This window comes from Rhinolophus sinicus, chromosome 2 (genome assembly GCF_057876585.1).
Source record: "Rhinolophus sinicus isolate RSI-liver-muscle chromosome 2, RSI-T2T, whole genome shotgun sequence".
Classification (NCBI taxonomy): domain Eukaryota; kingdom Metazoa; phylum Chordata; class Mammalia; order Chiroptera; family Rhinolophidae; genus Rhinolophus; species Rhinolophus sinicus.
Genome location: NC_142502.1, coordinates 140,362,604 through 140,380,098, shown reverse-complemented (window position 1 = coordinate 140,380,098; position 17,495 = coordinate 140,362,604). Strand labels below are relative to the sequence as shown.

Sequence of the window (17,495 nt, the reverse complement as noted above, 5' to 3'; positions counted from 1 at the left end):
TAAAAAGGAAATACAACTATGCAACTTAAAATTTTCCAGTGCAAGTCACCTTCTTTAATGATGACAGCTTACCTTACCCATTATCTTCCGCCCATTCATAGCAGCTAGTGCTGCAGCTGCATGACGATGCTCATAAAATTCCACAAAACAATATGGATCATTTCCAGCTGTCTGTTGAAGGAAAAATACAACAGTCAATTTTAAATTTTATGCTCCCATTACCTTAAAATTACTAACATCTCAGTTACCAGGCCATGGACAATAGAGGGTCCATTCTATAAGTAAATCTTTAGAAACAGAAGTAAACACTTAAAAATGAATTATTTTTTCCTAACAGCTGTATACGATGTCAGAGGGGTAGTCAATGGCGGGGGGGTGGGGGTGGTGTTTATCACTGTGTGAGGGGCATCAATGTCTAACAGTTACGTTGTTTTGTACACCTGAAACTAATAAATGAACTATTTTTACAGAAATCTATCTTCTTCAACAAGTCATGCTATACTAGTATATACCTATATAATCTAATCTTTTATTAATGACTGAGCGTTCTAATTGTGGCTAAATGGATATACAGCTATATTCTCCCCATCATCATATAATCTTTAAGTTACAGAGGTTAAGTTTGACTAGACTCCCATGATCTCAAGTCTCGGTGCTGGCTTTTAATTTTTCTGTCCCTTCTCTGTGATATGTTACTTTTTATTGCTATTATATACATATATATATATATGTATATATATATATATATACATCATTGTTGTTTCTAACTTGCTGAGTAGCAGAAAATATCAGCCTTCTTAAACCTGTTTCTAAAATATAAGTAGGCTCTGAAAACTGAAGAGGTTCTCTAGTAAGTAAAGTTTTAGAATAAGGTTTTGGAATTTGGACTTTCTGACATCAATTTTTTAGCTGTTTACCAGTTTTAAAATTTTTCTCCTCTTTTCTGGTCTTCCAAGTAGTTGAGGTTTCAGGATAAGTGAAGGATGGATATTTTATTGCAAATTAAAGCAGAAGAAACACCCAATATTTTACACCTATCAGTCAAAATACCAAATAACTTCATAGTCCATTTTTAAATTCTTTCCACAATCTCCTAAGCAGCATTATTAAAATAAAACACTAAAAGGCTAGAATGATACTAAAATAAAGAAATATACCATTTTGTTTCAAGCATAATACTTTAAAAAAGTCACTGGCAATGATTTTTTAGAATTTTATAGCAAAGAGACAACCACAAATTGACAATATTGAGACTATCCATATTTAAAAAACAGCAACTACAAAAATGTTTTAAAAATTGTATAATTCAAACTAACACTGCACTTAACAATTCTACTACAAAGATCAATGGTGACAGGCATCAGAAGGTGGTTAGAAAAAGTAGCTTATATTTAAGAGTAGTGCAATCAAATGAAAAAGAATGTTCATTTTAGTTAATTTGTACCCAGAAAAAAACTATACCCTTTAGATAAAAAGAATCTAAGCATACACATTATCAGCCTTTATATGACAGGAAGTGTAAAATTCATAAATATAGACACAGCAGTCCAACAGTATGAATAGACTGGAATTTAGACTTTAATAATATGTTCATTTAGGCGTTTGAGTGATCAATATCCAAAATTTATACAAAGTGGCAAAGGCTAACCTAGCTAGTCTTTTCTGTGGGTCAGGCAATCAATAACATTTTGCCTAATGATCTTTACCAGGCAAAAATCTCGAATGACCCAGACAGGAAGAGGAGAATGGCAGCCTACAAACCAATGGAAAGGATTTACATTCAGATAGTTCCATGTGGGTTTGCATCTTTGCTTTGCCTAATTTCTGCATATAATGAATGGGAATAACATGTGCTTTACAATGTTTCTGTTGAACATTTGTGAAAAGGCATCAGAACTAAAATAACCAGTGAGCATTCCATAAATGCTATTTCTGGGATAAGGATGGAGACCCTTATAAAGAAAAGGTTGGTTTCAAATTCTCCATCATTTTCTCATCTCTCTTCTTTTTCTCTAAGGGTACAGGATCTTTTCTTCTTTATTCAAAGGCACACAGATATTAAATGTGATAAGAAAATACTAAAGAGTATAAAGGACAAAAAATTTGTTGAATCCATTTATATTTATATGATGACGACCCTGCCACATCAGAGGAAAGGTTTGATATTTTAAAACCTAAGACAAGATAAGGCGGCCGGTTAGCTCAGTTGGTGATGCTCTTAACAATAAGGTTGCTGTCTGGATTCCCACATGGGCTATTGTGAGCTGCGCCCTCCGCAAATAGATTGAAACAACTAATTGACTTGGAACTGATGGGTCCTGGAAAAACACACTTAAAGTAAATAAAAGTTAAAAAAAAAAAATCCACAAGGAACCAGAGCCAATTGGCCAAGTAAAAAAATTAAATTGGAATACAATAGAAAACCAAGAGTTTAGAGGAGAGATCCTAGGAAAAAGGATTGATCTTTAGCACTCGTTCCCATCAAAAAAAGTTTCAAATGTCTTTTTATATTTGTACATATTATTCAGGGTTAACACCAATCAGATGAATGAATTCAATGTTTTTTTCTAAAGGTCTGATAGTTGGGAATTGCCACAATGCAAGAAAAATCTTAATCATGACCTTTAAAAATAAATTTAAAAACATTTTCAAATGTCTATTTTTTTTTTTTTAAAGATTTTATTGGGGAAGGGGAATAGGACTTTATTGGGGAACAGTGTGTACTTCCAGGACTTTTTTCCAAGTCAACCTGTTGTCCTTTCAATCTCAGTTGTGGAGGGTGCCATTCAGCTTCAAGTTGTTGTCCTTTCAGTCTTAGTTTGTGGAGGGCGCAGCTCAGCTCAGGTCCAGTTGCCCTTGCTAGTTGCAGCCCACCATCCCTTGCGGGAATCAAACTAGCAAACTTGTGGTTGAGAGGACGCGTTCCAACCACTGGAGCCATCCGGGAGCTCAGCGGCAACTCAGCTCAAGGTGCTGTGTTCAATCTTAGTTGCAGGGCCCACCATCCCTTGCGGGACTCGAGGAATTGAACTGGCAACCTTGTGGTTGAGAGCCCACTGGCCCATGTGGGAATCGAACCGGGAGTTAGGAGCATGGAGCTCTAACTGCCTGAGCCACCGGGCCGGCCGTCTATTTTTTTTATAACTTTTATTTATTTAAGTGTTTTTTTCCAGGACCAAGTCAAATAGTTGTTTCAATCTAGTTGTGGAGGGTGCAGCTCACAGTGGCCCACGTGGGGATCGAACCGGCAACCTTGTTGTTAAGAGCACTGCGCTCTAACCGAGCTAACCAGCCGTCCCCTAAATGTCTATTTTTTTTTAACCCAATCTAATTGTAATAATTGAACTTCTAGATTAGCCAATTAACTGATACCACATATAAAATAAACAATTCTGATGCCTTAGTGCACCTTAAAACAAGAGCCTATATACAGTTATCTGCTCTAGAAACGATTCATTGTATTCACTTCTTCCTTTACTTAGTAAAACAAATTAAACTCAGTGGCCAAAACTGATTTGCTACAAATTCACTAAAATCCCTACGAATTCAGACTGTATCAACTAACTTGAGAGTTCCTGGAAGTAATGGGTTTGACTATATATGAAATAGAAAGTTAACTTAAGTAAAATACCCTTACATCCATAATCATTTTGCAGTTTTTACAAGGTCCAATCTGGCTAAAGAGCTGGAGAATTAGAGCTTCTGTCACATCTCTGGAAAGGTTACCAACATACCTGAAACACAAAGAAAAACAATTTACCATTTTAAATGAGCTTTTTTTGCATACGTTTCTAAAGTTGCTTATTGAAAAATGAATTTTGGGAACAGGTAGATCTTTGCCTTAAACTACACTATTTGGGAATAGCTTATAAAAGTTTGCCAAAACTTCGAAATCTCTTTCAAAACAGATGTAAGATATGTAACTTGCAAATTATTAAACACTGCTGGTAGAGGGGAAGCGCGCGCGCGCGTGTTTAGTCAAGGTGCTGCAAATTAAACGTGTTGTTTATTCCTAAGTTCCTAGGCTTACCTTAGGAAGATACGCTTAAAAATGTCTTAAACAAATCATTAGATATATTGAACATTTTATACAATCAATCCTGGGATGCTTTGCAATTATTTCTTCTTCTACAGTATTACTGAGAACATTAAAATTTCCTCAAGTTTTAATTCACAATTCCCCTAACATTGTCCAATTAGGGTATAGTGTGTTTTACACAATAAGTATATTTTTGAAAAATCACAGGTAAATCAGTTACCAAGTGTTGCACATGCTCACAAAGGGAGCTCACAAAGGGATGGAAAACCTTTCAATGAATATTAATAATGAGACCGTGGAGAGGGAGTAGAGAAGATTCCAGGAGCGACTTTAACAGATAATATGAATTGGTGACTAACAAACTTAATCAGTGTAGTGTATTATAAAACCACATGATTGGGATCATCTTTATTTAAAGGGTTTATACATAAATTTTCAAGGCAGGATTTTAAAACAAGATTATTTTTAGACATGTTAGAGGTTTATCACTTCTGCAATCAGCGAATATAGCCTCTCAACACCTATACTCGTAGTTTCTCATTCTTCTGCCAAGAATCCTTCAAAAAAACGAGAGGTATGCCCTCTTTCCCCCCAAAATAAACACCTATACATGCGAGAAAGCGTGGATTCAATTTCTTCCTTCCATTCATCCGTTCAACAAACATACAAGGAGTGATTACTATGAAGGCACTGGGATAGGTTAAAATGGCAAAGGGAGAAGTGCTGAGTCTTACGGAACAACGAACAACATTTAAAGATCAGGTAGAATAATGACACTAAAAAAAGCAACAGCAACATCTATCCAATAGCAATTTTCCCAATATTGGAGGTTATTACACCAAGTCCTTATTCTGAAAACTGGCAATTAAAGGGAAAGAATTAAGCATTTATTTTTGCCTTTTGACTAGAAACTCCAGTACAGTATAATCTAATAGCTATTGTTGATGAGGGAAAAGCGCACCTTTGCAGAAAAATGCTAGTCAGTAAATGTAGACAGACGGTATTAAATTCACTACATGTAAGCTCTCTGAGATTATACTTGTGGGTGTGTGCCAAAGTTATCACACAGATCACTTAACAACTACAAAGGGAAAACCCTATCTTAAAAATGAGAGCTTTGGCTTTTTTACTAGTTTGACCCAGTGATCAAACTTTAAATCATATTTCTAGATGGACAATGGCATACTGTGTGTACAATATGAATTACACAACATCACCTATGTAACAGTCAAATCAAAAAGGTCGAACTTGAATCTAGTCAAGCTTAAATTTAGCTAGAAGTTTACAGAACATTGGATACATAAAACAATTACACAAGACCAGATGTGGGATACTGTACAAGGCAACCTGTCTGATATCTTCAAAATATTACTGTACTAAAAAAAAAAAAAAAAAAAAGTGAAAAAGGGAGGACTGTTCTTGATTAAAAGGGACTTAAAAGACACTAACAATCAAATACATTAAATAATAAATAATCCTTGTCTGTATCCTGGATGGGGGGATAGCTTTTTCTTGCAGAACTCTAATTAATAAATGTAGAAGGAATGAGGGAAATCACCATTAAAATACCACAGTAATAACTGCTACTGGCAACATCCACCCATGGGTATTTTATAGTTGGTGAAACGTTAAGGAGAAATAGGATATGTATAGAGACTCAAAGTATCTCCTATAAAATTTTTATTAATTATTGGTTTTAACCAACACATTGATTTTTTACCATATGTCCACCAATTCTCCCTCTATTAAGTGGAGCTTAATTTCTCTCTCCTTGAGTGTGTGTTAGTCTTAGTGACTCAATTCTAATTAATAGAGTACGCTGGGAAAAAAGTAGTCATTTTACAGTGGAGAAACAGTACCCTTCAAAAGTGCCATGGTCATGAAAGACATCTCCTCATATTAAACAGGCATGACTAAATACAGTGGTATCTTGGGATAGATCTTGGAAGAGAAAAAGGACATTAGTGGGAAAACTGGGGAAACTGGAATAAAGCTTGTAGTAATAGTATTGTACCAGACTAAATTCTTAGTTTTGATAAGTATACCATGGTTATGTAAGATGTTGACACTAAGGGAAGCTGGGTGAAGGTTATGTGAGAACTCTGTACTATTTCTATAACTCTTCTGTGTCTATTCTCACCTGACTCGTGTACCTATAAGAAATTCTCAAGATTGCAATGTCTAAATGAAAAAAGTAGCTGTTCTGAAAATTTAGTTCTAACATCTACGTACTTTGCTAAAGCTAGACAACCTAGTGACAAGTGGACAGTATTTAGGGAACCTGAATTCTATCATTTACTCTTTGCAAAATTGTCTAGGATTTTCTGAGAAATATTTTCTGACTGATACTACCTAATTTGAAGACAGGTAATTAAAAAAAAAAAATAAGCCACTTAAAAAAGTACTATGGTTTGTGTTGCCTTTACATTTGTTTACTTGATGTGGCCTGTTGTACACTGCAAGCTCCAGGGTCCTCTATTAATTAGTCACACACAGCTGTTTAGAGAAATGCTCTTCAGTGGATGTTACACAAACAACTTGCTTTCAGCCTCAGATACCAGTACAAGTAACACACATAACATTTTCGGATCAAAAGAAATCAAAGGACAAAAAATTTCTTCTTCCTTGTGCAAATAAAAATAACCTATTATACATTAGTCTTTTCTGTTTACCAATAAATCACTAAAACCTACCTCAAATTTTTAGAAACAACTTAATGTTATTACTTTCCAAATCTATTTGCTAAATAAACACTAATTTGAGATAGAAAGCCCAGATTTGAAATCTACAGACCCTTTTTAAACTCGATACTTTCAATGGAAAAACAAGTTTGTAGAAGGCTTTATATTTACAAAGTTAATTCTCATTTATATATATATATATATATATATATATATATATATATATATATATATATATCTTTAGTTGTTTCATACTTTATCACATATTATTCTGTTTCTGAAGCCAAAGGATTTCCCATTAGTATGGACTTGTTACCTATGTAGAGGATTATTTTTTTTCTTTTTGGCTGCCAAACACCTTTCCTCCTATTTTTAGAGAAATCTGCATCATAAGGCAGAGACGGACTCCTCTACGGAAGCTGAAAAGCCTAGATATGGTTTTGTAGTCTACCTTGCAGGCGATCTAGGTTAAGTCAATTAGATACCAGTTCTGAACACAGAAGATAAAATTAGGGCTAAAAGCAGCAGAGACTGAAGAGAATCCATTTTGGTGGCAAATAGCAATGGAAACTCATGCGCAGTGAAAGTGGAAGCTTGTTGTATTTGGTCCTCAGTGGATATGGTAGTAGTAGCCTTTCTGAGATCAACTGAGTCTTGATTAGGACTGTGTGTGGCTTGACAGTCTTCTCTTTGCTAAACATTTTCTAAGCCAGGTTCCACAACCTTCCTGCAAATTCTGGGAGTGTCCAGTATCTTTTAAATAAATTCCTTTTATGGTTAAATTTTTTTTGCCGTTTGCATTCAAGGAAATCTTGACTGATACATGGAGCAGTTGCAAGTCAAGGTTCCCTGTCATGATGTCTATCGGACTACTAAAAAAAAAAAAAATGTTATTTTCTTACATTTTTATAGCTTTTATTTTTCAAAATAACTTTTTTGGGAAATAACACTAAACTATCCCTTTTTAGCTGTACCGTGGACTTCTTTTAAAAGCAAGGATTGAAGTATCCCATGTTATATCACCTCCGAGGTCGTACCAATCTTGCGCAGAACAGAAAGTAAAGAGAGGAGTAGAAGACATTCAAGTGTTAAGGCAAACGGACATCAATGAACTAAAAAATGTCTTCCTTGTGCAACTGGATAAGTGAATATGAACTATATATTAGTTAAAAATATTGTATCAATGTAGTCTCCTTAATATGAAAATTGTATCATGGTAATGTAAGAGAATGCCCTTGTTCTTAGGAAATAGATGGTAAAGTAGTTAGGCCTGAAGTGTCACAATATCTCTTCAAATGATTCAGAAAACAAACAGAATATACATAAATAAGGCAAATCTGACTAATGATTAGCAACTGGTAAATCCATGTGAAAGTTACCTAACTCTTCAATGTAATATTTTTGTTACTTTTCTGTAGGTTTTTGATTTTTCAAAATAAAAAGCTACCTGAGAAGATTCATGGAAAAAGCCACCAATATCACTAATGAAAACTTGACAGTTCTGCCAGGGATAGGATTTTATGTCAATTTAATACATATTTTTGAAGCTGACAACTAAATTCAAGTAGTTATAAAAGTGGAATCCAAAACACTTAAAATATTCATTTATATTAGTACAACGCTAGAAAATTTAGCCTAAAGAAAAAACTTACAAAGCAGAATGCTGTAATGGCTTGTTTTGAGCCACAATCATTGTATAAAAAATGCAGAATTTGATGAGGCCTTGGAAATTTGAATGAAAAAATATGAATAAATATGTTTTTATCTAATGATGAATTCAGTAAGAGATTTTTGTTTTTATTCATACTATATGTCTAACGTCTAGAACTCTGCCTGGAACACTGTAAGTGCTCTATAAATTATTCGTTAAAGAGATAACTGTATTCTCACAGAATTACTTTTGAATATCAGCAATTTGCTAGGAAATTATCCTATTTTGCCCGAGTTACTCTAGTTCAGGGGGAAAAGGTACGTATCCTTTGCTAATTATGAAATTATGTAGAACAGTAAATGCATACACACACTATACACCAGCATAGTAACCTTACTATTAAAACTGTCTATTCTTCACAAAGGATAGTCTGTTGCATGATAGCTGAACCCCTCTTGTTATTAGCTAGCAGCACCTTCATTTGGAGATCAGACCATATACAGAAACCAGCCTGAACAAATCTGCCCGAAGACATCCTAGACATTCATGCTCTCAAGATTGTTGTTTTTTTACTTACATTTTGCAATAAACAAATTTTAAATGATACTACACACTGTAAATAAACCTATTTATTGTTAACTTCATTCTCACATCCCATGTCCAATCCACTGGTCATTGCCATTGCTCTATTTTCAAAACACCTCCAGAATCAAACCACTTCTCACACTGTATTTCCAAAGTACTGCTGACAAGAAATTGAATATTGGCAATCTTTAACGTAAGGCAATGCTGAACACACTCATTTGTGGCCCATGAAGCCTTTTTCTCTGAGCCATTTAGGTACACAGGTGATAAATGAGATTCAGACTATTTTTACTCTCAAGAAAAAATAAAATCTTGATTCACTACTTGGAACTGTCCCATTTTTTCAAACAAAGTTATTGATCACTTACCACAAACCGGACACTGTGTAAAAACATGTTAAAAGCCCTGACTTCCAGGGTCATTCACACAAACATTTTATATTAAAAGTAAAAACACTACTGGGAAAACTTAGGGATTAGCACCTACCTACTCGATATTTAACCAAGATTGATCTGACTGGAAGAATGGGAGTTTTGGTTGAAGGAGGCGGAGGCAAAGGAGGAGATAATAAGACATGTTAGAGCTTGGACTACTTTGGGAAAAAGATTCTTGAATGGGGTATTCTGATGAAGGTCATAAGGCAAAATTAGTTGCAAGTGTAAGAGCTAAGGACAGTAGAGTTGTAGGAAGATGAACAAAAAGGTGTATGACTTTGAGTTAATTATTTAAGCTTAGCTTTTCCTCAGCTGCAAAATGGACCCATTTATCAGAGTTCTGATGAGGATTAAACAAGCATGTAAAGCACTTAACAGAACCTGGCAAATCATAAGCACTCAGTAAGTATTTGTTGAACAAAACCTCCTTCATTATTTCTCCTGCAATGGTTGGCCTCCAGTTCTCACGCTAGTACTATTTAACTATCAACTTTTGTAGACTGGCCTGAGAAAGCTGAAGTTGTCTTCATTATTTGATATTCCCAAATGAATGTACTAAAACAGGTTAAGTTCTCAGGTATTTCTGGCAGTTTCTGAAATTAAAAGTTTTGAAATAATGAAAGAATCTTAAATTTAAAGACATTATGAAAGATGAGCAGTGTTTAACCCAATATGCTGTTGGTTATCTTCTAGGGAAGAGACAAGGGGAAAAAAAGGTTCCCACAAACTTTATGAGGCCGTTTTTTAGGGAGTATTCACCTACAGATATAATCTTCCAAAAAACAAAGGTCATGCACTAATTGCTGCTTTCTATTAAAAAGACATACTTATGGTAACTATTAGGTAAACTAGCATAAAGTTTACTAATCTATAAGAAAACAAACGTCGACTATTTCTCATATAGATTACAAAATGGAAACTTTTTGGATGGTTAAAAATGGATTACATTGTACTTTCTAAAAACTGTTAAGATCTCCAGAGTTGCAAAAAGAAACCTGAAATTGTATTCTTAACAGGTAGACTTCTCAAACTGCAAGTATTTTAAGAGTGAAACCAAAAAGATATGTCAAGAACTCGTGCTGTTTTTTTCTTTTCCAGAAAAGCAACAAAGTCAGGATCAGCTGATCCCATGATACTTTTAAAAACAAAGGGAGGATGCTGTGGGGGAAGCTATAGGACAAAGAAAACATCCCAAGCTGAGATCATTTAACACTAACTAAAAATTCTCTGAAGTGACTATGTTACGGGATGTATCAACTGTTGCTTCACAAAAGCTGCCCGCTCCTTCAGCAACATGTCAATCACAAAAGTAACAAGCGATTATAAAAATGCATTATATCCACTTCCCTTCAGTTGATATATATACCTCCGGGTGAGATTTCCATTTTTCAAAAGCCCTTTCAAAATCCTTAGGGTGTCCGGTTTTAGGCTTTTTTGGTCGGGGGTCAGGGGAAGGGGTATTACAGAAGGAAAGCCAAAGAGAGGTTAAAGAAAAATATTTGGCTCTTTTCCAGTTGGCAACTGCGAGAATAAAGTTTACCTCACTGAAAATGAGTACAAGCAGCCTTAAGAAACTCCTATTAACGACAAGAAGACGAAAGGAAGAGTTTCAGGAAGAAATCAAAGTAAAATGAAAGGGAGTCGGGTGTAAAGATCAAAAGAGGTGAATCAAGAAGGGGGGGCGGGAAAAAGAGAAGGAAAGCATGCGACAAAAAGAAGGTTCGCCGAGTTCTAAAAAGAGGTTTGAATGAAAAAGTCTTCTCCAGGCATGGGACTGCAGAGGGGCCACGGCGAGGCCAAAGGCCACATTGTGGTGTAGTTAAGGTGAAGAGGTTACTTCAGAACGTTGAGGCCCCTCTCCCCAATCTCGTCTTCTCACAGCCCGGGTGTCGGTCCCTAAGCACCCAGATGTACGCTAAGGGCAGGGACTGTGATATAACGGCGTCCAGGGAGTACAATAAGCTGGGGAGCGGCGCAGGGCCGAGGCCTCCCTCCGGGACGACCACCATACCGCCCCCCTCTCATCGTTGCCCCAGACTCACAGAGTCTTGGGCATCTCATCCTCCATGGCTGCTGCTGTCGCGGCGGCGCCTCTGGGTCCAGCTCCCTACCCTTTACTGCCTCCCAAATCGTCTGAGAGGCTATGGCTGCGGAATAGTGGGGTTTCTCGGCTGACCGGAGGTTACTTCGCCTCCTTCTTCGGCGGCAACTACACTAACCCGCCCGGCCCAGCGCGAACAATGAAGCCCCAATACAAGATGGCGGCGAGCCGGGAGCCTAGGAGCATCCAGCGAAGTGACCCGATCGCGCAGGCGCAGAATAATCCTGCACTTTCAACCTCCGGGCTGCCAGGCTACACCTCAATTCATAGGTTCACTTGTTGCGCAGCCGCTCTTCCATCCGACGCTAGGGATGTCTCTGATTGCGCAGGCGTGGGGGATAAGTGTTTAAGGACTTGCTTTGTCTTTTAAAACTTTTGTCTAATCCTCTCCAGATTCATGTTTCAACAATGAAATATGAAATAGAAATCTTTATGGAAATTAAAAATTCTAAATGTATCCTGAGGAAGAGTAATTTATGAAACTCTTTAAATTACTTCATGTTAAATGTGGCGGGAGTAAAAGTGTGTGCGCCGCCCGGGAATCGAACCCGGGTCGCAAGAATGGGAATCTTGCATGATACCACTACACCAGCGGCGCTCCTGGTGTTTAGGGATGCCGAAACATTTAGAATGAACTACAAACAAACATTCGTTTTTTTTATATAAGGATGCTTTGTTTATTCATTTAAAAATAAAAGTTTGAGTCTATATAATCTACAATTTTTCACTGATATGAGAAACTTTCTTCTCTTCATCCAAATTTAATTGAATGACTATTCCTTTTTCTGTACAGAAAAATCTCAATTTTTTTTTACTTAAAAAAGTAAGAGCTTCAAGAAACATTTGTCTTGTTAACCGAATTTTTGAGAGCCAAAAAAATATTTCCAGATCTTTGCCGAATTTTCCCTTATATTTGCAATATTTGGTATACTCAATGTACATTGAAAAATATTTTTAAAATAGTTATTTAATGCAAATCAGTCACAAGAATCCTAAAACCCAATGAGTCAGAAGATACATAAATTTCAGTCCTCTTTGTGGGGTGCAGAATCTTTAGGGCTCTGAATTGTGGTTTACTGTACTCATTATTCATTTTGTATTGCATTTTATAAATTATGTGAAATATTTTTTAAACATAGGAGAATTTACACGTTCAAAAATGTGATGTCCTCTTGGAAGTAGTTTCTTTAGAGTATGATACTTTTGGATTTCCATTTTTGGAATTGTCTTTAGGATCTGTGGCACATTCTTTGGATTTTATTTGAAGATATAAAATATTAGTGTTTTGAGGATGAATAAGACAAAGGTTAATAGTGGATAGCATTTTTTAACAGGATTTTGAGATATAATTCGCATAACTTAACAATTCACCCATTTAAATGTACAGTTCAGTGGTTTTTAGTATATTCAAAGGGATGTACAACCATCACTATAATCAATTTTAAAACATTTTCATCACTCCAAAAAGGAAACTCTTACCAATTAGCAGTCACTTCCCATTCCCCATACAACCCCATTCTCCAGCCCACTAATCTCCTGTCTCTATAGATTTGCCTGTTTTAGACGTTTCACATAAATGGAATCATACAATTATGTATGTGGTCATTTGTTACTGGCTTCTTTCACTTAGCATTATGCTTTTATGGTTCACCCATGTAGTAGCATGTAGCAATATTTCATTCCTTTTTTTAGCTGAATAAAATTACATTGATGTATGTAGTACAAGTATATTTTAGGCTTTAAAAACTTTATTAAATATTATTTTGATTTGTTACATATTATATTTATTAATAAAGTTTTGTTTAAAACTTTATTAAAGTTACGAAAGTAATACATGCTCACTGTGACAAGTGAAACAATATAGGTAAATAAGGAAAAGATTAATAATTCCTTCATTCTTCTCATCTTGAGGTAATTAATGTTAACAGATTAGTCTGTAAGCTTTCACATGTTACTTTATATGCATACAGGTGCACGTGTATATAAGTACTTGGGATTTTTTGTTATTTTGGAAAATGTGGTTATGCCACGGATATTATTTTGCAAGTTTCTTTTCTACTTAAACTTACATCATAGACATTCTCCAGTTCAACTAATACAGATCTAATTATTTTTTTAATAGCTGCAAAATAGTCCATAGAATGAATATGCCACAGTTTATTCAGGGTACATTGAATAAATGATCATAAATGTTATTGATGGATATTCAGTTTACTCCTTTTTTTCTTTCCTGCTACAAACAATATTGTGTACTTCCTTATAAGTGATTCTTTTATTTCTGTAGACTAGATTCCCAAACATAGAATTTCTGAATTAAATAGTGTATCTATATATCTTAATAGATAATTGGTTTTAAAAGGTTGTAGTCATTCACATCCCCACAAACAATATTTGAAAGTGATTTCCCAAGATCTCTAACCACTTTACCCCATTTTCTCCTGCATTAAGATGTTATGAGTCTTATTAATTTTTGCCAGTATAATAGATGAAAAATAGTATCTCCTCGTTTTAATTTGCATTTGTCTAAACTACTACTGGAAGTTGAGCACCTCTTTATGTGTATTTTTTGGACCATTGGCACTTGCTTTCTCTTTTATGAATTGCCTATTCATATGCTTAGTCTGTATTTATGTTGAGATGTTTACCTCTTCTTATCAATTTATAGAGCTTTTAGTATTTTGTGATATATACCACGATCTAGTCTGTCACATTAATGGCAAATGTTTTTCTCATGCATTCTTTTAAAAAACTTTTTAAATTCTATCTTTAGCCATCTGAAAATGTTTGTTTTATGTAATCAAATATGTTTATCTTTTCTTATATTGCTTCTGAATTTCCTGTCTTGCCTAAGAGAATTAATATCATTTAGACTATTTAGAATAAGAAAGGAATGAGATATGAGGAATTAAGAAGCTATGAAAATGAATTTCTTCAAGGTGGTTTCAAAGAAAAAAAAAAAGACATGGAGCAGTGGCAGAATTATAGATTGAATTGTTGTCAAAGACAAACAAAGCCAGACACTAAAGTTTTAATTTGAATCAATAATATACTATTACAATGGGGAAAAAGAGTCCAGCATGAACTGAACTCAACTTTGATTTGTACAGAGGTGACCAGGCATTTTAAAGGGAGAACGAAGGAATAGGGAGGCAGATGAGCAGAGGCCCAGTAAAGTCAAAGAAGCGCAAGATTCCAAAAATTGAAAAGGGGCCATGCTGATGCTTATCAGTTTGACTCCTACATTCCCAGAGAGACTGGGATACAAGGTCTCTATCTTCATCTGTTGGCTGGAACAAACAGCCTTGGGAGCCTTGAGTTTTCTCAGGCAAGCACTTTAAGGGGATCTAGGATCATCCCCAAAATGTGGCTTTGAGCTGTTAGAAATTATGTTAGGGTTTTGTTCATGTCTTTATAGGCCAGGTAGAGAAGAATAAGAGAGCCCAATGAGGGTTTGGTCAAAGAGAGAATCTTAGGCTTTTGCTTCCTAAGGAGAGTGCTGCTTTGAACATGTTTGTTATATTACCTTCTTGTTACTCTTCATATATGTGGTAACATTTTCCCCTCAAGATTTTTTTTAATGATTTTTTAAAAAAAGTCTTGAGTTTCAGTGGCAGTATTATTTTAAAAGGGCAAGAGTGCAAAATAAGACAGACTTGGATCTACTTCCCACTTTGCAAGTCTTTTACACTGTCTCTTCTCTAAGTGTCCTTTCAGTAAACTTTCCCAAGGTTTCAATAGCAGAAATGAAAGTTTCCAAATGTGATACTGGTGTCAAGGTCACTGATATGGTCAATTCTAATCAATCAACAAATATTTATTGAGGGCCTAGTAAGCTTAATACACTGAGGCATTATGGGCATAATGTAATTTGGAAAAAGGAAAGTAAAAACACGGAGTTTCATTCTTTATTTGTAATTTCTAGATGTAGTGGAAAAAGGAACTTAATCTTCATATTTTTATGCTCTTAAGTAGACATGTTTATTTCTTGTATGACTTTCATCTTGTTCCATTAACACCTCCAACTCTGGCTTTCTTACTCTGCCCCACTGGCCTCTTTATTGTTCCTCAAACATGCCAGGCATTTGCCTTGCCTAGAAAGCTCTTTCTCCATGTATTTGCCTGATCCACTCCCTCACTTCCTCAAAGCTCTTGCTCAAATGCCATCCTGACTATCATATTTAAAATTGCAACCCATTCCCATTCCTCTTTTATCCTGCTGTCTATAGTACATCATTTACTTATTTATTCTAATTCTCATATGTCTCCCTTCACTAGAATGTCAGCTTCATTAGAATATTTTGGGTTTTGTGTGTGTGTGTGTGTGTGTGTGTGTGTGTGTGTATTTGAAAACTCTTAATTAGCAAATGTCCAGGTTTCGAATACACATGAAAACTGTTCTATGCAGATTCCCAATAGAGGATCCAATTATTGCTTCTGCAACGAAGATGGGATCCCAAATGACCACACTCTGAAGAACTAAGGAAAACAGGGCAATGGAAGACTTGCTTTAAACTGTACAGCGTGTTCCTGGGTACTCAGTCTCAGGTTACTTTTATAACCTTTACTCCTGACACGAGCGACTGCTAGGCTCACAGTCCGTACTGCAGTCTCTTCCTGTAAGTCAGGGGGACTCTCAGACCCCCAGAATCTACCTGGCACTGACTGAGGCCTCCGCGGTAGCCGTGACACGAGTGGAGAACAGAGCACGCAAGATCTTAAATGCCTTTCAATATGCTCTTTACTCAAACATTAAACATCGAGGCACCAAACAGTAAAGCATCAATCATCAATACACCGCACAGTAAAGCACACAGAGCAATACAATAATTGGGTCAAATGGAATAACGAACCTGTTCCAAAGTCAACAGAGTCCTCGTGGAGTGAGGAAGGGTGGCTGGTCCAGGAGGTCGGTCCGAGCGGAGCAGAGCAGAGTGGAGGGTTCTGGGAGCAGAGTGACAGCGTGGTCACCTCAGTCGAGACCAGCTCTCTGAGCGGCAAAAGTCCTCAGTTCTTATGCAGTTCTGAGTGCCTTTCTGACCTCACTTAGGGCAGCCAGCCGGGACCCTGACATCATCATATCTTCAGTAGCAGATCTTCCGAGTGTAGCTGGTTACACCCAATTACCAGGGCAATCCGGGGGCTCCCTGGGCGTTGTCTGCTAAGTTCTTTGCATTATGTCCAAAATGAAGTTACTCTTGCTCATTCAACATGGAGTCACTCTTGCTCACACAAAACTAATGCTAACAGCTTCCAGAGGCGCTTTACACAACTCCCTAACACTTAGTTTTCTTATAACCTCAGTGAAGGTACTACAACAGATCCCTATACTCCAGGCCGTGCGCGCGGGTGGGGTGGCCCGGGGCGGGGCTCCCCCCGAGCCCACCGCTCCTAAGCCCTCTCCTCTAGAAGGGGTCTGCCCTTCCTCCCGTCTCAAGTCCCGCTATCACCGCCCGACTCGGATTTCTCCTCTCCAGAGGCCCCTCCTCCTTTTTACAACCGGGATGGGATGAGGGGATTGTGGCCTCCTGTGTGGCCTGTTTGCATCTGGGGAGAGAGAAGCGATCCGCGAGGAGCACCCCCTTAACGCCCCATACCGAACCCCACATTTAGGATCCGGCTGCCTAAAAGCCCCGGGCGAAACCCAGCATTTTCAGTCCAAGCAGAGCTAACGTGACTCCGAGTCACGTCTCTCTGCTCATGTGGTTAGAATAAATATTTTTAAAAATCCGTTTTGTTCATTGATTTTTCTCAATTACCTAGAGCATTCTCTGTCACTTAGAAGGAACTCAGTAAATATTTGTCCAACGAATGAATGCTTTTTGCATTGAATTTTCTACTCCCTTTCTTCACGTTCAATCTTTCTATCCAATTTAGTATTTTCATCCTACCCATACTGTTCTTTATGTTCATATACTGATTTTTCTTTTCTTTTGGGGGGTTGGGGTATCTTAATTACAGAAATGGGATCATATAATATCCATTACTCAGCCACCCATTTTCTCAC

General features: G+C 36.6%; 1 protein-coding gene and 1 non-coding gene across 22 annotated transcripts in view; both read right to left on the bottom strand.

Moving 5' to 3' along the window:
- Positions 1-16,360, bottom strand: part of TIA1 (TIA1 cytotoxic granule associated RNA binding protein) — a 40,157-nt gene extending 23,797 nt beyond the window's left edge. For 4 of the 21 annotated variants that reach the window (XM_074332133.2, XM_074332134.2, XM_074332135.2 and 1 more), the window contains exon 1: positions 73-133. Coding sequence is in view for 11 of the 21 variants with exons in the window: in XM_074332136.1 (XP_074188237.1) it covers positions 73-171; positions 3,632-3,734; positions 11,433-11,458 (228 nt within the window). In the remaining 10 variants the exon portion in view is untranslated. Of the gene's footprint in view, positions 1-72; positions 172-3,631; positions 3,735-11,432; positions 11,714-16,341 lie in introns of those variants that run through there. The other 17 variants (XR_012496398.2, XM_074332136.1, XR_012496397.1 and 14 more) reach the window with 12 other exon arrangements.
- Positions 12,019-12,089, bottom strand: TRNAG-CCC (transfer RNA glycine (anticodon CCC)). The gene has a single exon. It is a non-coding gene; the product is annotated as a tRNA-Gly (tRNA).
- Positions 16,361-17,495: the final 1,135 nt, after the last annotated feature.